The 23,646-nt window shown below is 42.1% G+C and overlaps 2 protein-coding genes across 6 annotated transcripts in view; both read right to left on the reverse strand.

Annotated features, from left to right (window-relative positions):
* TRIM55 (tripartite motif containing 55) overlaps positions 1 to 19,296 on the reverse strand; it is a 48,709-nt gene extending 29,413 nt beyond the window's left edge. For all 5 annotated transcript variants that reach the window (XM_050802058.1, XM_050802055.1, XM_050802057.1 and 2 more), the window contains exons 1-4: positions 18,765 to 19,296; positions 17,715 to 17,887; positions 10,758 to 10,923; positions 8,761 to 8,856 (exon numbers count right to left, since the gene is read on the reverse strand). In XM_050802058.1, coding sequence (XP_050658015.1) covers positions 8,761 to 8,856; positions 10,758 to 10,923; positions 17,715 to 17,887; positions 18,765 to 18,932 — 603 coding nt within the window. In that variant the 5' untranslated portion in view covers positions 18,933 to 19,296. The remainder of the gene's footprint in view (positions 1 to 8,760; positions 8,857 to 10,757; positions 10,924 to 17,714; positions 17,888 to 18,764) is intronic.
* Positions 1 to 23,646, reverse strand: part of VXN (vexin) — a 965,102-nt gene that overhangs the window by 381,824 nt on the left and 559,632 nt on the right. The window lies entirely within an intron of this gene.

Below are 23,646 nucleotides of genomic sequence, written 5' to 3' on the forward strand. Positions count from 1 at the left end.
CCTGTAATCCTAGCACTTTGGGAGGCCAAGGCAGGCAGATTGCCTGAGCTAGGGAGTTCAAGACCAGCCTGGGCAATACAGTGAAACCCCATCCCTACTAAAATACAAGAAATTAGCTGGGTGTGGTGGTACGTGCCTGTAATTCCAGTTACTTGGGGGGCTGAGGCAGGAGAATCTCTTGAACCTGGGAGGTGGAGGCTGCAGTGAGCTGAGATCGTGCCATTGCGCTCCAGCTTGGGCGACTGAGTGAGACTCCACCTCCAAAAACAAAAAAACAAAAAAACAAAAAAAGCAAATTCACAATGCTTAAGGTAGGTTAAAGGCAAGGCATCTTAAATTGTTTCAGAATTATATTCACTAGTTCTTTCTTTCAACAAAATTCATCAGCTACTCACTTTGTACCTGGTATTGTATGATCTAATAACCTACCATAATTTTTCAATGTTGTGGAGAATAATAAAGAAAACAATGTATCATAAATGATAAATATAAAATTATATTTTCTAATTCCTAATGGAAAAAACCTTTTTCTCTTGTTTAATTAGCTTTTAATATAATTCTATGCAAAAAAGGGTAAGAGTTAGATAAATCTGTTTCTGAAACGGCAAAAATACATGCCTCTTCCTTGGAATTACGAAATTGGAACTTACAGACTTTGAGAAATTAACTCAAAATGTTCAGGTTAACCTAACGTCATATTCAAATGTGAAATACTCCATGAAATGAAGTCTTCTATTTTTTCACACTCTTTGAGGTAGAACCCACACACGAGAGACTAACTTAGGTGCCCCCTAACATCAAAGTGCTGTGAAAGTCAGGGAACAATAAACACCTCAGGTTATCAGTTTGCCCTCTAAGCTGATGAGGCAACAGATATGTGCCATGAAAAAAAAAATGTTCTCAGAGGCCACCTAGCTACTGACAGTAATGACTGTGAATTTCAGTACCTGCTGTGCCTTTGTTAATATGAATCTGCAACACTTTCAGCAGTAACTTTCTAGCAGCCTGAAAAATGGAATAGGAAAATATGTGGACTTTTGCATTGTGAAAACGTCTGCAGACAGCACACTTTAAAGGATTGCTGTTACCTACAAAAGCATGATAGCAACCATATTTGTCTCTTCTCCACAAACACTTCCTCATTTCCAAGAAGGCTCCTTGCTTTTAGCATGCTTCTTTCATTTACTTGAGTAAAAAGGTATGCATCTTTAAGACCAATTCGGAACCATATACCTCCCCTCTTCTCTGGACAGTAATTCAATCAAAATATATAATTTTTGAGCTTTTGAGTTTGTCTTTTCAAATAGTCTCCATTTTCTCCCTTTTGATGTCTGTGGTTCCTACATCCTCTGTGTGTGTGCACCTGTGTAAGTGTGCTTAGCAAGTGAAGTATAACTCCGCCATAAATGCAGTAAGTATTGGCCTCCAGGCATACTCTGATGCAAAGCCTCTGGCTGCTGCACAGCCTTCCTCCTGGGTCTGCTGGGACAGTTATATTTCTTGGCTTCTTGGGGGAATGAAATTAAAGTTGCCTATAATATTTTAACGAAAATAAAATTCATCCCATTTCTAGGGAGAACGCAGTGTGGATGCAATATACCAAAAGGGGATGATTTTACAAAGTGAAGATTATCTTTCCCATATTGAAATGGTAAGATGATGATGGGTGGGATATTTGTTCCTAACCAATGCCAACATTTCTGGATGTAAAGAAAAAAAATCAAATGGTCATTGGGTTGTTTCCTTAGAAGTGAGTAGGTAACATTTAACATTGATCTAAAGCCATTGTTTAACTGTTGACATCATGGAAATGTTAAAATTGGCAGACTCCAATTTCTATTCACCTTTATATTTTAGTAGTAATAAGAAAAACAAAACATGCAACTGCAAAGAGAACCTTTCATGGAAAAAAAAATTCAACAATAGATGACCTTACATTAAAAGAGAAGATAGCCTTCCAAGCATAGCACCATCATACCACTGTTTTAAATGGCTAGATTTTTATTGGTTTGCTTTTCTCTCAGGTAATTATCACTCTCTAAAATGATCTTGTTATTCATTTGATTATTGCCTAACTCCTCTGTTAGAATAAAAACTGCCTGTGAACAGGACCTTTTATGTTTAGCTCATCACCAGTTCCCAGCATTATGTGTACAGAAATATGGCACGCATGCACACTTGAGAAATATAGATTGAGAAAAAGAAAGAAAGAAAGAAAGAAAGATAGATAGATGACTTGCATCTAGAAACATTCAGCCCTCATGCAAAAGCTTCAATTTTGTTCTGTTCCAAAGAAATAGGTATTTAAGTGGATATTCCAAGCTTCTGCTTCATTCAATGTTAAAAAAAAAAAAAAAAAGACCAAAGAACAAAAAATCCAGTAAAATATGACTATGCAACCTTTGGGAAACCATTGAACCTCAGGACAGTCATTAGCATGTTTGTATTTCTACAGTGAAAGATTGAATTGTATAATTGCTAAGGTCCCTTCTGACTCTACAGCTCCAAGACTCTCTAATTTCAAGTAAATGTGAAGACATTTCAGACAGGCTATGACGTGCCTCCCTCTGTTCCTGGCAAGTCTTGTGTCATTGACAGCATTAAGACATACATTGCAAGTCCTAGCCCTGAAAGCTCAGCACTAGCTTGTGCATGTGTCATGGCCACAATAGGAAAAATCCTAAGGCAACAACGACCACTGCTCTTACCATGTAAGGAATACAGCTCTGTGACCAAAATAGAGCTGAAGATAAGCTCTTAGCCCCACCACTTGTCACTGAGCAACTGGCTTGATTAGGCCCATTTGTATCTCCACCACATTCCTCCAACATTCATCGAGACATACTTGTTCAGAGCTATACCTTCATTTGAAATAAGGAACTTCAAAATTCCCTTCATTAAGCAAACAGGATTTCCTCCCACTAACCCTCCAAAAAAGAAAAAGAAAAGCAGCCTGTAGATTAATAATACTGAAAAAAGAACTATACTAAAGTAAGAAGTTCCTTTCAAGAAAATCAAATCCAGCCTTTCATTTATAAAGCTCCAGTTACAAGCACTTGGAGAAGTCCCATGAGTACAGACTAGGATGTCCCTAGAAAGAAGACAGATAAACTAGAGAAACACCATCTTCTGGGCACCCAGACTGGGATTCGGCTCTCCATCAGCCGGCCCCTTTTTGTAGTGCTCAGCAAACAACTCCATTCAGTGGCTTGGGTCTCGGGTCTTCCAAACTCAGGCTCTTTTCTACTACTTTATGTTGCCACTCCATGTTCAAAGGATAATTATGCCATAATTTGAGGGATTTCTAACACTTAATCTTGGGGTTCTTGGCATTTGGGTTTTTCTGGGCTAGGCCAGATCATTTAGAATCTTCTTGAGTAGACATTATGAGGGCTGAGGGCCAGGTGGGCCTGTTCTGAGTGGAGCCCCATGGTTCAGCGAAAGCCACTTGTCAGGCTGAGCAGATGTTTATCTCACTCTGGTCTGCTGTGGGTAGTCACCACGTTTCCCAGAAGAGGCTCAGTCTCCCTTGGTTGCCAGTATTTCCTGTTGCCACAAAGCCTCTTCGATAAAGAACGGAAGTCATGTCTAGCTCCATTCATTCTCAACATGTCCCTCTAGAGGAAGTTGCTCAGTCCTGCCATCACAGTCAACTAGGACCTGACCGTCTTCTGACACCATTTAAAACATGCTCCAGAATCGTTAGAGGTTCCAGTTGGGTCACATCATCAGAATAAGTGTATGCTTTCCAAGCTGACTCTGAGGCTGTTAGGTGACATTTACCAAGCCCCTGGCATGTGCCTCTTATTTCAACTTCATCATCATGACAATGCTGTGAAGAAGATATTATCATTCCCACTGTAACGCTGAGGAAACCGAGGGGCAGGAAGCTTAAGTAACGTGCCTAATGTCATGTAATTAAGCAACAGAGCTAAAACTCAAACTCTGAAATCTGTTCTTTTAAACATATGCTATATTGACTTTACAATTCTGGCAAGCTATTTAAACAATTTTAATTACATTCATATTTCATATTTGTAAAGGCATGGACAATGTCTCAGAGATGAGAAAAGGTCATTTGGGGTAAAATCACTGCTTTGGAAACACAATGAATTTGTTCTCACTGCACAATCATTGGAGGGTTTTATTCAAGTTGTCCTTTTTCAGAGATTGAAAATGCTCAATATCAAATATTTATTATTCAACTTGGAACAATTTTCCCTAGACAGGCCATACAAAACAGGGATGTTTCTAGGCCTGCCAGCCTGCCTTTGGGAGGGCTAGTATTAACAGTCTGTGCCCTTAAGCATCCAGTGACATAGGATAAGTGCCACTGGTAAAGTTTACAAGAGGTAGATTATGTTCTCTAGGGATGAAGAGTGAAAGTCAAGCATGTTTTCCTGGAAGCGGAGAGCTCCCCACAGACATTTCCACTGCCTGTAGGCAGCCCCCCATCCAGTTCCTTCCTGTCCAGAACATCTCCAGGCCTAGAAAGGCAAGTGAAACGTCAGATCATGCTGGGCTCATAGAACAGCCCAGAAGCCCTCCACCAACCTGCAGTCCAGAGTTCAGGGACCGTCTTAGGCCAAGCCTCTCTCAAGAAGCAGAGGTAAAAAGACTCATGGCTCCTTCACTCCCTGTCAGCCCACAGCACGGAAGGAAAATGCCACTCCCCCTTTCAGACCGCCCTTTTGCAACTATAGTCATTCTCAAATCCTTCTTCATTATCACTGTAAATTCATGTTAACTGCAGACATTATTCTTAAATGATAACAAGGAGTCCACAATGTAATTTACTCTAAGCTCAGCATTGCTCCAGGGCGGGTCCTGGGACAGGTGCCTCACCAGGCCAGTCCTATGTGATATTACATGATTAGGACAGAATTAGACATGTGCAAGGAAGGCACTGCCACCAAAGGGCTCTGGGGCAGGTGTCAGGGCCCAGGGCGGGGAGAGGCTGTGTAATTATGGAAGGATAATACCCACCCCAGGGACTACTTCATTTCCATCCCTAAGGAGATCTTCACCAATCAGAAAAGAGAATTCTTTAACAACCCCCCCCGCCCCCCGGCCAGGAACTACTCATAGCCTCTCAGAAAATGTTTCTGGGCAGGTGGTGAGCAAAGCCAGAAAGGGAAATGAACTCCGGGCAGAAAAGGAGACACAAGAGCTCTGTGGCCCTGACCCCGGTAGAGAATCCACCCGGCTCTCAAGCTAGGACAATTTCACTGCAAGCCGAGGACCTGGTTTGCTCCATGTTGTCCTGCCTTGCAGGCTGGCAAGAAGCTGAGCCTCTGGGCTTTGCCCACTGATATGGAACCGGCTCTGGGAGATCACCCCAGTGATGACAGATGCACAGGGTGGCCATCTGGAACCGTCCCTGTCCTCAGGGACACTTCAAATGAAGGCTAATGTGTCAAGTGGGAATCATAAAGTAGGAGACCTCCATGGGGCTTTGAGACAACCTCTACATCTCCAGATGAGCCACCTTAACTGATCTGAAAGAACTATGCTCATGTGAGTCATATTCACTCATTCTTTATTTTGCTGATTATTAAAAATGTCAGACTCACTTTATAAAAATGTGAATACAGGAATATAAAAGGGAGGCACTGAAAATCACCTGCAGTCCCACTATTCACAGGCCTTAAGCTTTTGATGTTTTTCATTCCTGATTTCTCCACATGAATGTATAGAAGGTTATATGTAAATATCCACAGTCACGTGTTGCTTAACTATGGGGTATGTTCTGAGAAGTGCATCCTTAGGCAGTTACATTGTGTGAGCATCACAAAATGTACTTACACAAACCTACATGGCAGAGCCTACTGCCCACTTAGGTTGTATGTCATGATCTATTGCTCCTAGGCCACAAACCTGTACAGCATGTTATAGTACTGAATACCACAGGCAAATGTAATACATGGTATTTGTGCATCTAAGCATATCTAAATATATAAAGGTACAGTAAAAATATGATAAAATATGATATTATAATCTTACGAGACCTCCATCATATATGCAGTTCATCACTGACCAAAATATTACACGGTGCATGACTGTACTTTCTATACTGTTATATATGAATATACATTCTAAACAACAAATAAGACTGTATACTTGCTATGTTTTTTCATCTTACAAAAACAGGTATGAAATAAATGAAAGAAATGAAATAAACAGATAAAAAGATGGACTTTTAAGACTCCTGACAATTTGCAGCCTCATCGTGAAGTCCTGCAGAGAGTGATTACATACCCTCCCCTAGCCACCTATGAAAATGCTTATTAGAAAAGTGTGTCATGTTCAATGAATGGTATTGCCAATAAGAATGGGGGTAATGATCCTGCCCTTCCCTGCCAAGCATTCTTCCTGACATCTGCACTAATCCCTATTGCTGATTTAACTTCAAACCTGTTCCTTCTAGTCATTTCGGTGAATAAAAACAGCACTTCCTACCGCACCCTTGACTGGCTTCTATGAAGAAAATCGGTTGTCAAATTTCTACAGCCCACTCGGTGTCCTCTGATGCTGGCTAAATGGAGCCCCAATCATTTGCATTTGCTCAAGAATCAAATTGCTCAAGACCCAGATGGACCCCTCCAGGGCTCTTCTCCTGTGCATTCTCCAGCTTCTCCATCCCAGACACAAAGCCTGTTCCTTCCAACAGACATCTCCAATAAAGCCTTGAGATCACCTTGCTCACCCACAAGCAACATGCCCCTATTTATAAACTCAAGACTCAGGTTGGTACTACCTGGAGTGCTGATTCACGGTGTTACAACTGAATAGTATTTTGCCTTTATTGTAAATAAGTGCAAAGAAAAAAGTTTGTACTGTCTGTTTCCGAATCTCTTTTGGCTCTTCACCAAGAGAAAACTTTCCTCCTATAAATGGATCCCAGACTGATCATGGATCTTTTCAGGAATATGAGTGTGGAGAAGAAACAAAATTGATTTTAATAATGTGCAAATTTAAAATGAGATAAGTATAGCTAATGTTCTAAAGCCCTCATTTAGAAAATGACCTTTAGCTTTCAATAGAATTTGCCTTTCTCATGATAAAATAATAAGAATAGTATTTATTGGACACTCACCACACGCCAGGCACTGTGCTAAGCATTTTGCTTCTGCTTATTTAATTATTCATAGTAACTCTATAAGGTAGGTACCATGATTGCCCCATTTTTACAGAGGAGAAAACTGAGGAACTGAATCTCCTTGTAGCAACACAAATAGATCTTAAAAACATAATGCTGGTGGCTCATGCCTGTGATCCCAGCACTTTGGGAGGCCAAGGCGGGCAGATCAGGAGGTCAGGAGTTTGAGACCAGCCTGGCCAACAGAATGAAACCCCGCCTCTACTAAAAATACAAAAAATTAGCTGGGCATGGTGGTGGGAGCCTGTAATCCCAGCTACTCAGGAGGCTGAGGCAGAAAAATCGTTTGAACCTGGGAGGCAGAGGTAGCAGTGAGCCGAGATCACGTCATTGCACTCCAGCCTGGGTGACAGTGTGAGACTCCATCCCAAAAAACAAACAAAAACTCCAAAAATGTAAGGCTTGGTTTTTTAAAAAGTAAGAAGCAGAATGAAAAATTCCACACAATACCATTTATAAAATTAAAAGACATGCATATAACACAATACATATTTTATAAGAATACAAACAGAACATCAAACATGTTAGAGTGGTGATCTATGGGGAAGAGAACAAGAGTGGGAAATGAGGATAATGGGGAATAAATAGATAACAAGAGAGGCTTGGCACCCAGCAATGAGAACTATATGCCATGAACTGAACAGCATCATTCCTCCACCCTCTGCACAGAGGTCCAACTACACAAACAATGACCCCAAAGCTTAGAGCAGGGAGATTGTAATGGACTGCTCCGGGTTACAGAGCCAGGGCCTGGACTTGAACCCAGATATCTTGCACCTGTCCCAGAGCAACATGGCTGTAACTAGTCAGTGAATTTTCAATTCCTGAAAAGATATCTGCCACATAGCTAACTCTCTTTAGGCTTCCACACTTTAAAGGCCTCCAGTAATGACATACTTTATATTTGATCTTGAGGGACAAGTCGATTTGCTCTACTTACTATACGGCAAGCACGTATATAAGCTAAACAACCAGCCACTCATCTATTCATTCAGCAAGTTTTTTTTTTTTTTTTTTTTTTTTTTTTTTTTTTTTTTGAGTGTTGATTATGTGCCAGGCATTGGGCCAGCCAGAGGGCAAGTGGTGATGAATGAGCCTGAACTCTGGCCTCCATGAGCTCACAGTCCCCGAGCCATTCTCTAACTACAGCTAGGCAGATTTTTCTCCTGACAACCACTTCGCAGTATTGCTGTGAGAGCGGAGAAGTGCAGCCCAGACCTGCCTATGACTGTCTAAAGCACTGACAAGCATTTCCTAAGACAGTTTGGATTTCCACCAAGAAAGTTTGCTCTAATAGCAACAACACTGATTTCCACGATGGGGGATTTATTTTTCTTGTAGCTAATCTTTCAAAAGGAAGAAAGAACAACACATGCAACAATAGCCCTAGTAATTGTGGCAACATCTGCCTCAGTGACTCATGTGGTAATGTCTCTTTTTGTGCAGGAGGTGAATATTTCAGAGACATATCAGGAAGGAGGCCATTCTAGAAGCAAAGGATGAAAGGTCAGAACAGGGATGTCTAGTGTGGCACTGAGGAAGCCACGAACCCCCGGGTATTGCAGGCTTGGTGGAGACCCTGTGAGAGTCACCTGACTCACCTCGATGGTTTTGCAGGTGTCTTCCAGCTGGCTGATCACTCCCTGGACTCGATCGTTGCTGCCCACGAGGATGGCTATGCCATCGCTGAGCTCAGACTAATGAAGAGAAAACATGAACCCCATATCTTAGGGATTTCCTAGTCACCCCAGCTGTGAACTGGTCATAATATTGTCTTTACAGGTTCTTAATTTAGGATACATGCAATCCCTAAGGACTAACAGGGAGGCCTGTGGACCTCCTGATTTTGCAAGCAAACTTTTGTGTATGAATACATTTGTGCAGGGAGAGGTTTCACAGTTTTCATCACATTCTTAATATTGAGATCAACATGTTCAAGCTAAAGAATTGTAAGTATTGCTTATAAATGACATGGAGACAAATATGTGACTTCAGGGACCCAAATGGAATTATTTACCTAGTGGAACTAAGGGTCAATTTTACTTGGGAAATGTGTATAGTAAATACTCATTTATTCAACATACACTTATTATGGGCATAAGAATGTAGTGTATACAGACACAAACACACATTAGACTAAGTCATTACAAACTTCACACTGAAACAAAGAACTGGTTCTAGGAGAGAAATGTCAACTTTGAAATTCCTTTGCTCTTTTGACTTAGGAAGAGATTCTACTGTTCCTATTTACCCCCTTCCCAAGGCTGGCTGATGGAGCCACTGGGAACACTGGATGGGCACTTGGGAGACACATGTATTTGGTCCAGCTCTACCCCCAACTTCTCTGTGATGTTGGGCAAAACATATATTCAATTTCTGCCTAATTTTCTCACATTTAGAAGGAGAAGATTGGACCAGAACAGTGATTATAAAATATTTTAAAGTTGCAGAACCTTCTTCAAATGAAAGCTAATATGGAGGTGAAGCTACTTTGGCCAAACAGGAGCAAGGGTGAGGGTCCCACCAGTCTGTCCTTCTGTCCATCTCACATGAGTCTATGGGCTCTGAAGGAAGGACTGTGAAACAGCTACCATCCAGTTCTATCATGCTATGACTTTGGGTGAGGTGGGCAGAACAGAAGGGGGAATAAATTGTAACTGGATTGAAAAATAAACAAATGTTGTGGATAATTTGCAAAATCCAGCTTTAGCACTTAGTGGCCACTAGTTGCAGTTGGAGTTGCCCAAGAGTTTTACTTCCAAATTTGATTCCAGTGCTGATCTTCACAGTAAAACACTGATCAAATGTGGAACTGATGATTCTAAATGAAAGAAACTGAGAGGTGGAACTGCTCAAATTCTCAGTGCCTGGAGTGGCTGCACCTATTGGAGTACCCAACTCCGCTTTTATCTGCACCAGATGGATAAATACTGACCTGCTCGTGCATGAAACCAGGTTGGCAGGTTGGTAAAGTGTAGAGGGGGCTATGATTGAGGCCCTGGGGTCAAGGGTATGCACCACACTCAGAGGGGTCTTTAGGCAACTGGCCCCCGTGACAGGAGGGCCAGCACAAGTCTGTGTTTTAAAGCTGTTCTGTAACTGTATGTCATTAGTGTAACCCTCCCTCACTAAGAGTGCGAGAGAAAAGGCATTGAGGAGGACCAAAGAAACCTTTCATGGGTGGATGAAGAAAAGTATTCTGTGAGTAGGGTAAAAAGCTGTCCTTTTCTTATCTGTAGTCTAAACTTCACATAATCTTGAGCAGTTTGAGCTTTTGCTGGGTCCCCTAACATTGCTCATCTTTAGCAACCTCCAAAGGGCACAAAAACAGGGATCCTGCCCTTTTGTGCCCCTTCCTGAACCTGGGCACCCCTGCCCTGTCTCGCCTTTCCCCCCACCGTCCAGGGAATTTGGTGTGTGCCTCGTGCACAACTGTGCACACATCTTCCTGCAGACCTTGTGTGCCCCCAGTGTCCCTTGGCCCTGTGTGGCTTGGGTTTCCTCCTCCACCAGAGGAGGCCACTCACACTGGCCCCAGCAAGGCCCTGAGGTGTGAGGATGGGAAGGGGGTGCAGGAGGGAGGGAGCAGCTCTGTTACCTTCTGTCTCTGGAACACATGAGTGAGGGGAGCCACCTGGCAGTCCTTGTGTGCACCAAACACCTTGCACAGAGAGCAGGTGGGCACTTCGCAGTTCAGACAGTAGATGTTGATGCGCTCCTCTTCATGCTCCTCACACATGGGCTGGTCGGACTTCTTTTCTGGTCTGGGAGGAGGTAGGCAGATAAATGTCCATCAGCTCTCACTGGGCCAGAGCAGAGACTGTTGCTCTGCCTTGCAAATTCCTTCTCGTCCCTGTATGCCCAGCAACTCTATTCCAGAAGGCCCCCAGGGGCCCTTTTACGTGCTCAGAGTTCACCAAATTCAGCTTCCCTGCAGGTGTAGCAGGGGAGTGCTGGCAAGTCTCTAACAACTTGCTTGGGGTAGGGACAGAGACGTGGAGACCCTGATTTGTACCATTTGCCCATTTCCATGGTGTATTTCCACATGGCCAATTTTAAGTTATTTAAGGTTTAAGAATCTGCTAGTGAAATTCCTGAAAGTTCGAACATCGGACCCTGGTGAGCCGTCAGGAATGTGGTCCAGCACTGTGTCCACATGCTCACGAGTTTCTCAAGGGACACTTTCCCATTATGGACCAAGAACAGGAAGTTGTTGATTAACTAAAAGTCAAGTTTGCACAAGTTTTGGGAGGAGCTAGATCACACCCCTCCAGCCTCTGGCCCCAGGAAACACCCTTTTCACTTGAAGGAGTGAGGATAGGCGTGGCTCACATGGAACCGAAATCTTCTGATTATTAATTCAAGTACTGGTTGGATGCAACTGTGTATGAGAGGCAAGTGTGGGTGTACCTCCTTATATAAACCCCAGGAATTCTGATATATCCTATCTAATGACTGAGGCTGCTAATAGTTTTCAGAAGTATTAAAAAAATTCAAATCCAAATCCAGAAGCTTTCTTCAAATTTCCAAACACATAGTTATTTAGCAATATCTTAGATTTGGGACTACATTTTTTTTTTGTTGCTATACAGATCCAATTTTTAAAAACTACAGGTTTTTATGAGGCATGAAATCAATTTAGGGAGCTATGATCCGCATTGTTAAAATAAAAATAGAATGGAATAGCAAATACTGTGAATTACATGTAGTAAGAAAAAGTATAGCTATTCGAAACTTTTGTTTCAGGTGTACATGTGTATATATGTGACTGAAACAAAAGTATGTGTGTTCGTGTGTGTGTATGTGCGTATATATGTATGTACGTGTGTGTATATATATCCATCCATATATGTAAGTGGTTACAATGTAAAATGCACTTCCTACTGTGAATCATGAATACAGGTGTTGAAACCCATTGTTTCTGATGTGTGGTATCTTGTAGCTGCAACCCCAGAACTCAGAGAAAGGCAGAGAACATACTGATGTACCTCTGTAAGAGACTAATGTTCCTTTATAAGTTGCTAGGTGGATGTCAAGTACTTGAGATTAGGACAAACATTGGGAGAATCCCTGGGTCTCATAAGAAAATTGCATGGACTTACAGTTTCAAAATATTAGAATCTGATTGTTGCAAAAGGAATTTCTGTCTGGTTTTGCGCCAATATGCTTTCCTTGAAGTCTATGACCTTCTGATTTGACCACATATTTGGAACTCAAATAAGGAAAGTCAACTCCACAATTGAGAAAATTGTTCCCCTCTCAGGTCTGTCTGTTTCCTCCACTAGAAAATCAGCTCCATGAAGGCAGGGGCCATGGTGAGTCTTCTTTTTTGCTGCATCTCCAGTACTCGGAACAGTGCCTCGCACAGAGGCAGTGGCTCCGTAAATATTCGTTGCACAAATGAGTGAGACAACGAAAGGGAATTTGACCTATTAATGGACAGTATTCTCTGTGCTCTAGTGTAACACCACCCAGCTGGAGAAGGCATGGCAAATATGGGGAAAGCCTGGGATCACCTGGCACTCCTGAGTGGCAGAGGAAGGGACCAGACAACTTCCTGATTACTCCTTTAATAAATGACAGTGCCCTCTGGGGTTTGGACTGGCAAGTTGGTCTCTGCCTGGTCAAAGGCATCTTCCCCTCTAAATCCTTCCCTCCTAGGTATCTCCACCTTATTATTAACGTGGGTTAAGCAAGAGTGGGCAGCCTGGGTCCCACATGCTGTTCTGATATCAATAACTGTGACCAGAGATAGTGTCACAGAGCACGTGTCTATGCAGTATGTGCAAATATTGAAAATGTGAAAACAGCCATAAGGCTCTACATTTAGTTTTGTTTGTGATTCAATTTATTTATTTATTTTTTTCATGGTGCTGTATACACTGATTTCCCGTATTCCTCATTGGGTTTTTCCTATTTAGGTTGTAGCCCAGCCCCAGAGGCACCACCCATTCATAGATGAGCGTATAATGAGACCTCTGTACAACTTAAAACATGTAACAGACTTGGGACAGATTTGGCATGTAAAAAAAAAGACATAAATACATTTTTATGAGGTGAGAGCAGCCAAGCTCACAGCTGTGGTAAAGGCCCAATGCTAAATGTTGGCTGTGGCCCCTCGCCATTCAGTGTAGGCTGGACTGAGGAGTCTGTAGCCTGCTGTCTCTGGTCTCTGAGGTTCCTGAGGCCACCCTAGAGTTTCCTGAGGAGTGGGCATCTGGTCTTGGTGAGGCAATTCAAGTAGTAACTTTGTAGTCAAACTGATTTTTTTTTTTGAGATGGAGTTTTGCTCTTGTTGCCCAGGCTGCAGTGCAATGGCTCAATCTCAGCTCACTGCAACCTCCACCTCCCGGGTTCAAGTTATTCTCTTGCCTCAGTCTCCCAAATTGCTGGGATAACACGCATCTGCCACCGCACCCGGCCAATTTTTCTTGTATTTAGTAGAGACGGGATTTCACCATGTTGGTCAGGCTGGCCTCGAACTCCTGACCTCAGGTGATCTGCCCAACTCAGCCTCCCAAAGTGCTGAGATTACAGGTGTGAGCCACCGTGCCCAGCCAAACTGATCTTAAAGCTTCATTCCAGCTCAGCTTCTCCATGTAGTGGCTATGTGGCCTTAGACAAGTTACTTAACCTCTTTTGGTCTCAGTTTTTACTCGTATCAAAAATCGGATTAAGGGTCTTCTAATTAAATGTGGCAGAATGCACACAAGCACGTATTTATTTATGTATTTATATATGTATGTATGTATTTATTCTGCTGAAATCCCAGTGAAATGAGGATAAGGAAATAAAAGGACATAAATTAATAAGGACAAAAAGTGAACACGGATAACAGCAAATGAGAGATGTCAACCCAATGTTGGAAATTAGGAACATCTGGATGAAGGGACATGACCTACTTGAGTTGCATCTTAGTTCTGTTACGTTCCTGCAGTGAGAAGCTTACAATAAGCAAGCTGACTTGAGCTATGGAACCCTGGAAAGGCTCTGGAACTGCAGGAGCCAGGAGTCCTGAAGGCGGAAGTAGGCAGTGACGGAGTGGGAGAGGCTGAAAAGAGGAGGACTTTGTGCACATTTCAAGAGATTACTTGAGGATGTGCTCCACAGAAACAAGAGAGTAAGCCACCAAACAAGGAGACCTGGAATCCAGGAAGCAAGGGGTTCAACCCAGGGGAGAGTAAAAGAATTCCCAAGTAGAGGGTAAAGTCTAGCCATGTGAGGGCTTAGTCCTAATTGTCTACAGTGGAAAGTCAATAGGAAATGTCTAAAATTGAAAAGTCAAAGAATAGAAGCATACCAGTAGTATGCACATGTCATTGGTGATACATAGCAGAAAAACAGTTAAAAATTTTAAAAGTGGTTGACTCTGGTCAATGAGGCTTGGGGTTAAAGAGAGAATAGGGTGGAGATAGCATTTCTCTTCAGAGGCCTTGTATACTGAATTTTAAAAAGTGTGTATGTTAGTTACTTTAAGACACTAAAAACTTTAATAGAATAGCAGTAATTATAATAATCAACACCTCACAGGATTATTGTAAGAATTAAAGAATTGCATATGGGCCAGGCACGGTGGCTCACGCCTGTAATCCCAGCACTTTGGGAGGCCAAGGTGGGCAGATCACGAGGTCAGGAGATAGAGACCATCCTGGCTAACACAGTGAAACCCCGTCTCTACTTAAAAAAAAAAAAATTAGCCAGGCTTGGTGGTGGACACCTGGAGTCCCAGCTACTGGGGAGGCTGAGGCAGGAGAATGGCGTGAACCTGGGTGGTGGAGCTTAAAGTTAGTGGAGATCGTGCCACTGCACTCTAGCTTGGGCGACAGAGCAAGACTCCGTCTCAAAAAAAAAAAAAAAAAAGAATTGCACATGATTCATGTATTAGGAACCCTGAAAAGTGTCTGGCACATAGCACATAGCAGTTTTACTTGTTATAGTTTAAAGTTAATTATTATTATATTAATTATTAATATTAGCCAAAATAGTACCTTCTCTTACCGTCTCTCCCTCCCAACTGTGGCTAGTCTGGCACCATGCAGAATTCTGGATAAGAATGCTAGGTTTTGGCTGGGCACGGTGGCTCATGCCTGTAATCCCAGCACTTTGGGAGGCCAAGGCGGGCGGATCCTCCAGGTCAGGAGATCGAGACCATCCTGGCTAACACAGTGAAACCCCATCTCTGCTAAAAATACGAAAAAATTAGCCGGGCGAGGGGGCGGGCGCCTGTAGTCCCAGCTACTCAGGAAGCTGAGGCAGGAGAATGGCGTCAACCCGGGAGGCGGAGCTTGCAGTGAGCCAAGATTGCGCCACTGCACTCCAGCCTGGGCGACAGAGCGAGACTCCATCTCAAAAAAAAATAAGTAAAATAAAATAAAAAAAGAATGCTAGGTTTGGTGGAGACTTACAGTCTCCAGCCTTTCTGGAGGAGGTCAGAGTTGACCAATAACATCCCAGTCTGTGACTGGTCACCCCTCCACCCCCTTCCAAAGGCCACAGCTGAACTCTTCTCACTCTATATATCCAAGGTCATTCCAGGGTTACCTAATGTACCCTGAGGCTCAAGGTTCTGGTCTAGTAAGGCTGCCTGCCCCCAGGGGACACCTGCGTTTCTTCCCAGACACGTGGCCAAGCGCTCTGTGCGACTTGTGGTTCTGCTACCAAGTAAAATTGTCCCACAAGCAAGTCTCAAGTTCAAGAAAAAACAGCATAACAAAATCACAGAAAATTACAAAAGCATCCCTAGTCCACTCAACTATGAGCTTTATTGTTGGAAATTTCGTTCATTTCTTTTGTGCAATTTACTTCCCAGACCTGGGTACTATTTTTGGCAGCTGCACCAAGCCAACTTCATAGTTAAGGTGAAGATGTGTTTTGTAGTTTTACTAATACTGCAAGTTTTAACATCTCTTCTCTGGATTTCATAACAAGTATTGCTATTTTTTCATGTCTCAAATTCCCACTGTGACAAGTAACAAAACATAAATTTATTGCAATAAATAGAACATGTAAGAATATTTGTGGTGTTGCTTAATCAGCTGGGATTTATGGGGCAACTATTCTGTGCAAGGCACTGTACTAGCTCTGAAACTTGTTATGTAAGAATATTTGTGGTATTGCTTAATCAGCTGGGTTTATGGAGCAACTATTTTGTGCAAGGCACTGGACTAGCCCTGAAACTCTTGTTAATATAAACTCTCTTAATATTAGGTTGGTGGAAAAGTAATTGCTGTTTTGGCCATGAAAAGTAATTGCAAAAATCGCAATTTTGCATCAGTCTCATAATTAATTGGTTTTTAATTGGTTGGTTAAGTTTTTAAGAGACAGTGTGTATTTGTATTTTAAAGTAGTGAAATACAATGAGATCAAATCTGTAAAGTAACAGCAACAGCAATAGTACTGTTGTTCTTGTCAAGAGACTTTGGAAGCAAGGGAAACAGCCAGCTGCAATCTCTGCAATATGTCATCAGCAATTCTTCCCCAAACCCATCTAGATCCTGGTACTATCTAATTTAGTTTTGGATCTTTAGCGGAAATTAATAGCTATAATAATTATAATAATTATGTTAGATTTATAGAACAGCTTTCCTTCCAAGAGCACAAGCCTCTTAGAGCTCTGCAGATGTTCCATAAATACATGTCCCCTAATGGAATCACAATGAGGCCACTTCTAGATGGTCTCAATATTGCTATCAAGCTTTGTGGACTGGACTGACCTGTGCACAATTGAAAAGGGGCTCTTCACATCGTTCCTTTCTAGGAATAAGCTTCCCACAGCGTTGTATCTAGGAAAGGAATTCTATAGCCAATGTGGTTTGGTGAATAAGAAGCCTTTTTTGTCATTTTTTTAAATGAATGGATGATATATAATGCTATCACAATGCTATTCGCAATCAACAAGTGAATGCTGACTATGCAGTAAATACAGAATAAGGAATAGGGAAACATAACCTGAATTTCATCTTTTTTTCCTCATGTCTCTGAACTTTAAGTCCCTAAAGGCCAGGGTTTTGCCTTGCTTTGTGACTTCCCTTAGAGTAAATACAGTGACAACCTATGTTAGAGGATTTTGTTTTTATTATTACCATCCAAACAATTTTAAGGCAAGACTGTCTGAATTAGGAACTGGGCTATTTTGCAAGATGCCATTTCTATTAATTTTCTATTAAGTTTTTACTAGATATTTTTTCTTTACTTTGTAGAGATCTGGAGCTACAAAGGACCTGTGAAGTGCAAAAATGTGTAAAATGGATGTAATACCAGGATTTAAGGTGTAGAGGGACAGCAGTATGTCTCTTTCAACATCACCATCTGGAATGGATTAGTGTTAATGAGTCACTTAATTCTTAAATTGATACAAAAGCATGGGCACCAACTCCCCTCTCTCATGCTGTGAGCAACTCTCAATCTCACTGGGAAGGACTGACTTGGAAAACCATTTTTCCATAAAACAGTCTGTGATTGATAAACAAGCATTCAGTGCAGCAACCCATTAAACCAAACAAACAAAAACAAGTTTCAGATGGCCTTGATACATGGAAGAGTGGAAGAGTGTTACCTGGTGGACTCCTGCTTGTAGATGTCAATGATATTTTCCACCAGCAGGTTCCTCTGAAGTCCATATACCCCATGTCTATCCAAAACCACTTCATGTCTACAGGATGGGCAGCGGAATCGGCCCCCTGATGCCATGGTGGTGCCTCCTCTTGTGGGCAAATACGGGTTAGAGGCCTGTTCTTGCCAAGTAAGAAAAAAGGAATTGGGTAATGCCACAAGTAGCTTCTCCGAGACTTGTTTTCACTCTCTGCTACTACAAACAACATGAACTTCTACTTTAAGCTTGCCATAAGATCATCCCTCAGGGCTTTCTCAGCAAGTGGTCCTGAAACACAGGGTCAGACCTTATCCACAGTCATATGCGAACATACCACTGTCTACATAAGATATTTTTCCATTCAACATTTTCAGAACCAAAAGTTCCAGCCAGAAACTCCACATTAAAGTCTTCAGCAATTACTTATTTATAGTTTTGAAACACATTAAATGGTTTGATTTTTAAAAATATATGATTCTTAGTATTAAAATAAAACTAGATTTGGGAGTAAAGAGGACACAAACCAAATCGTTAAAAGAAACATGTTTTTCTTGAAAGTAAATGCAACTTTATAAAGTTTTGTTTGTTTGTTTGTTTGTTTTTCTTTTTTTGAGACAGAGTTTCACTCCGTTGCCCAGGCTGGAGTGCAATGGCACAATCTCAGCTCACTGCAACCTCCACCTCCTGGGTTCAAGCAATTCTCCTGCCTCAGCCTCCCAAGTACCTGAGATTATAGGTGCCCACCACCATGCCCAGCTAATTTTTTTTTTTTTTTTTTGTATTTTTAGTGGAGATGGGGTTTCGCCATGTTAGCCAGCCTCGTCTCGAGTGCCTGACCTCAGGTGATCCACTGGCCTCGGCCTCCCAAAGTGCTGGGATTACAGGTGTGAGCCACCGCGCCTGGCAACCTTATAAAGTTTTTTAAAGCATTTCACCTCAATGTTAAGCACTTGATTCCAAGAGAAGGGAATCTTTTCCACCCCCTCCCCCCAACCAAATTCCAAACAAACCTACCTGGAAAATATCACTGGCACATTTCCTACACAGGTTGTGCTGACAGGGGAGAATGACCACAGGTTTCGTGAACATCTCTAAGCAGATGGGACAGATGAGTTGCTTCTCTAAGTTATCCATGGTCTGCTGCTCTTTGGAAAAAGACTTGTAATTCAGAGATGCGCTCATCTCCTCGCTGTCCCCAAGTGTGCTGCCAGGGAAGGGTGCTGCAAGTGGCTCCAGCAAGTGTTTCCTGGATATTATTCCAGGGATTGTGTGATCAAGTGTCCTTTACGTTTCCCTCGGTGGAGGACATTGTTTCAGGCCCTGGTTTGGAGTGGGTGCCGGAGCTGTTTTTAGCAACCTGCAGTCACGTGATGTGGGCTGACTTGTCCATATAAGCCAGTGACAGGAGGATGGATCCTGACAGGTGACGAGCAGGAGTCAACATTCTTGCCCCAGGGAGTGAAGAGAGTGGGTGGGAAGGAGGATTACAAACCCCATTTAGACAGGGTTGTGAAGAGAAGGAGGTCAAAGCTGACAGTTGTCAACAACAAATGCAAATGTGCATGCCTAGCCACTGAACCATGCCCTCTGTGAACACTCACTGAGAATTTGGTGACAGTTTCTCCAGGAAGGGGCAGAACGCAGCACAGAGTCTGACTGTGTAACTAATGCCAGCCCTGTCTTGAGAGTGTAGGAACTGAGTCACCAAAAGTAGCCTAATAGAGCCTTCTTAGGTGAAAATGAACAAAACATGTGTTGAAAATTGTTATCCAGGCTTCACAAGGGCAATCATCAAAAAGACTTTCTTAATGTTAAGTATTTCATCTTTGTCAGCTGGGGTTGTGGTCTTTGAAAAATTACAATTTAAAAGCTAAATTCAAATCTTCACCACAGAGGTATCCACCTCATAAATAAATAAATACATGCATAAATAAAAATTCAAAACCAGTGGATGATCTAATTATTTGAGAAAAAAGTTATATGATAAAACAACTCTAGTATGCTGTCTGCTCTTCCGCATTGCTTTCCTCTTCCTTGGCCCTCTTTCCTCCTATGCTGCCCCGCCTCCTACACACACCCAAAAACACAAAGCAAATTTGATGGTCTTTTACTGATTATTTAAATTCTTAAATTATATAATAGTTTGCAACAATAATCAGTAATGAGGTAGCAACTGGCAGGAGCCTGGGGGTGGCAAATCTATTATTTCATTTTGTCATCCCTTGGGGCACAGTTACCAGTGCCATTGACAAGTGAAGTATAAATGGAGTCCTTTTTCCATACCTGCATTTCATTTGCCTCCAAAATAACTATACGCCCTTGCATTTCCCCTTCCTCCAAGGTGACTTTTTAAACCATAGTTTCCCTGGTAATTTCTAATATTCTTGGTCTGCTCTTGAGTCAAAAACATTGATTCTGACATTCATCGGGATTTTGTGAAGCGACAATTTAACCAATATATATTGTATTTAAAAATGTTTAAATCAGATCAAAAATGAAAAAGAAATCCATGTCTGTTTATATGTGATAAATTTTGGCTTTCTTTCTCCTTGATTTTAAAAACCTGGGACAATGAACACATTTTGTTAACATATCCCTGGTGTGAATTAGATTACCAGTGAAGTGTAGGTCAGTGTGACTGGTTATGTGTGGTCTTAGTGCTGTGTGCACAGAGAGCTTATTGAGAATCTAACAAGCTCTATTAATTAATAATAAGTTATATGTATTCATAAACATATCGGGGATCTTTAGAGAATTATCTTAGTCCTTTCAATATTTATTTAGCAACTACAGTGAGGACAGGAACTGGTAAAATTTTTTTACTGAATTACTTCGGTTCACCCCGCCTAGACAGTTAATTGTGTTTATCAATTCATGGGCTGTGGAAGGGAGGTCTGAATACAATATGTGAGATATTTTCTAGGAAAGATTAAGTTTCTACTGCCAAAGACCTTGCAATCTAAGTAAAAGCACTTAAACTAATCATGTACATTGCAGCAGAGTCTTTTCTTGTAGAAGGAATTCATTCCTTCAAAATACATTCATTGGATATGTGTAGTGTGTCTCCATTGTGTGAGGCTCTGGGGATTGAAAGATGAACAAGACATAGGTCATTGTCCTCAAGGAGCCCAGTCTAAGAGTGGAGATGAGACGTGTACACACACAACATAGTACAAAATAAAATGTGATAAAGAGTCCAAGCCAAAAAGTACCTGAGACAGGTCTCAATCGAGAAAGTTAACGGCGCGTGCCAGGAGGCAGGTCTGTGCCTTTCTCCAGAGAAGATTTCGGAGGCTTTAATATTTAAAGGGAAAAGGATGGATATTGGGGAAAGAGAAAAAAAATTTCTCAGTTGTGGGTATAGATAAGAGGCAAACGGTTGCATTCTTTCGAGTCTTTGATCAGTCTTTCACCAAATACATAATTTACATGTTGGCGCTGGGCGGTAGGTAGAGGAATAATAGTCATTTATGTCTTCCTCTAGCTCAGTGAGTCTGCATTTTTACATCAGAGGAAGAAAGCAGATATGCATTTGTCTCAGGTAAGCAGAGAGATGACTTAGAGTTCTGTCCTTTGTACCACGCCTGTGAAGATAAGCTGTCAGTTTACACTGTCAGGGTAAAATTCAACAAAACTGTTTTAAGGTAAAGATATTGGGGCCTGTAAGGAATTTCCCAGGGTGCAAATTGTAAGGGAGGTATGTAGCTTTTAAATCTTTGTAGCTATCTTATTTAGGAATAATGTGGGAGGCAGGTTTGCCTGACGCAGTTCCCAGCTTGACTTTTCCCTTTGGCTTATGATTTTGGGGTCCCAAGATTTATTTTCCTTTCACAACAGCTACAGCAATTCAGGGTCTGAGGAATCAGAAGGGCTTCATGGGTGGGGTTAGTGTTTGAACTGCTGCACCGAGGATCTCAGACGGATGGACGTGTAGTTAGGTGAGGCATGGCTGGGGCTTTCCAAGAGAAGGCACAGAAGCAGCAACATGGGCATGCACAGGCGTGCAGGGGATCTCCGAGCCACAGTGACTTGAGCTGGAGTGCAGGCATGCTGCTCAAGCATTGACTGGCCATGGATACTGCGTTAAAGAGTTTTTAACACTTAATAAATTAAGCAGCAGGAAGTCGTTAAAAGTTTCTCACTTCCGTGAGGGCAGTGGTTGGTTAGATTGATCTTTCAGTGAGAATTGGGTTAGATTAGCATGAAGGTGACTGGCTAAAGACCAGATCAGAGGCTGTTGCCAATAGTCCAGGTGAGAGGTCGGGAAGCCCTGGCACAGGTCATGGCAGTGGGGAAGGAAAGAAGGAAATGATCCCTGGGGCTGCTATGAAAGTAGAATCCACAGAGATGACTCAGATGCGTGAGCCTGAGTGACCGATGATGTAGTGAGAGGCTGCAGAGTGAGTCAGAGACAGTCAGGCTTTCTCCCAACTTCTGGATCTACCTCGCTTTGTGGTCTTGGAAGGTGACCTCACCTAGGAGGATTTCAGTTCTGCCCTCTATAAGTGAGTGGGGTTCATAACCTAGCTTAGCAGTATTCGTAGAAAAAAACAAAAACCTCTGAAACAGTATTTTCTTTTAAGAGACCGAGAGTCACTCTGTTGCCCAAACTGGAGTGTAGTGGCGCAGTCATAGCTCACTGAAACCTCAAAGTCCTGAGCTCAAGCAATCCCCCCACTTCAGCCCCCTGAGTAGCTGGGACTACAGGTGTGCACCACTAGGCCCAGCTAATTTTTTAATTTTTTTGCAGAGACAAGGGTCTTGCTATGTTGCCCAGGCTTGAACTCCTGGCTTCAAGCCATCCTCCTGCCATGGCCTCCCAAAGCTCTGGGATTACAGAGCTGATCTCTATCTTCCTTTCTCTGTCTTTTTTTTTTCTCTCTGTTCTTTCTTGCTCCCTGCCTTTTACTTTTTCTTAGAACTGTCCCTGGAGGCGACACAGGAAACCAGCATGAATCCCACAGGACTAAGAGCTCAGGTGATGAATGTCAATGAAAAAGAGTAAAACTCTGTAAAACATTTGAAAAGATTTACTCTGAGCCAAATATAAGAACCATGACCTGTGACAGCCCCAGGAAGTCCTGAGAACAGGTGCCCAAAGTGGTCAGGCTACAGTTTAGTTTTATAAGTTTCAGGGAGACATAAGACATCAATCAATATATGTGGGGGTATACATTCATTTGGTCTGAAATATGGGACAGCTCGAAGTAGGGGCTTCCAGGTCATACATACGTAGATTCGAAGATTTTCTGATTGGCAGTTGGTTAAAAGAGCTAAGATATCACCTAAGGACCTGCAATTTACAGTAAGGTATGTCTGGGTTTAGATAAGGGGTTGTGGACACCAAGGTTCTTGTGCAGAAGATGCTTCCAACTAGCAGGCTTCAGAGAGAGTAGAAGTTAAATCAGTTAAATCTCTCCTGGATCAGGGAAAAGACCTGGAAAAGGAAGGGATTCTCTACAGAATATAGATTTTCCTCACAAGAGACAGTGTTGCAGGGCCATTTCAAAATATTTCAAAGAAATATATTTTGGGGGAAAATACTTTAATTTCTTTCAGGGCCTGCTATCTGTCATATGATGCTATACTAGCGTCAGATTGGAATTTGGTATCTTATTGCTACAAAGAGTCTGTTTTTTCAGTCTTAAGATCTCTGTTTTAGTGTTAATGCTGGTCAGCTGAGCCTGAATTCTAAAAGAGGCTAGAAGGAGGCATGTGTGACTCTATCTTCCCATGATGGCCTGAAATCATTTTTTAGGTTTACTTTGGAACGACCTTGGCCGAGAAGGGGCGTCCATCAGTGAGTTGGGGGGCTTAGAATTATATTTTTGGTTACCAAAATATACCCTGAAAATCTGAGACAGGTCTCAGTTAATTTAGAAAGTTAATTTTGCCA

This window comes from Macaca thibetana, chromosome 8 (genome assembly GCF_024542745.1).
Source record: "Macaca thibetana thibetana isolate TM-01 chromosome 8, ASM2454274v1, whole genome shotgun sequence".
Lineage (NCBI taxonomy): Eukaryota > Metazoa > Chordata > Mammalia > Primates > Cercopithecidae > Macaca > Macaca thibetana.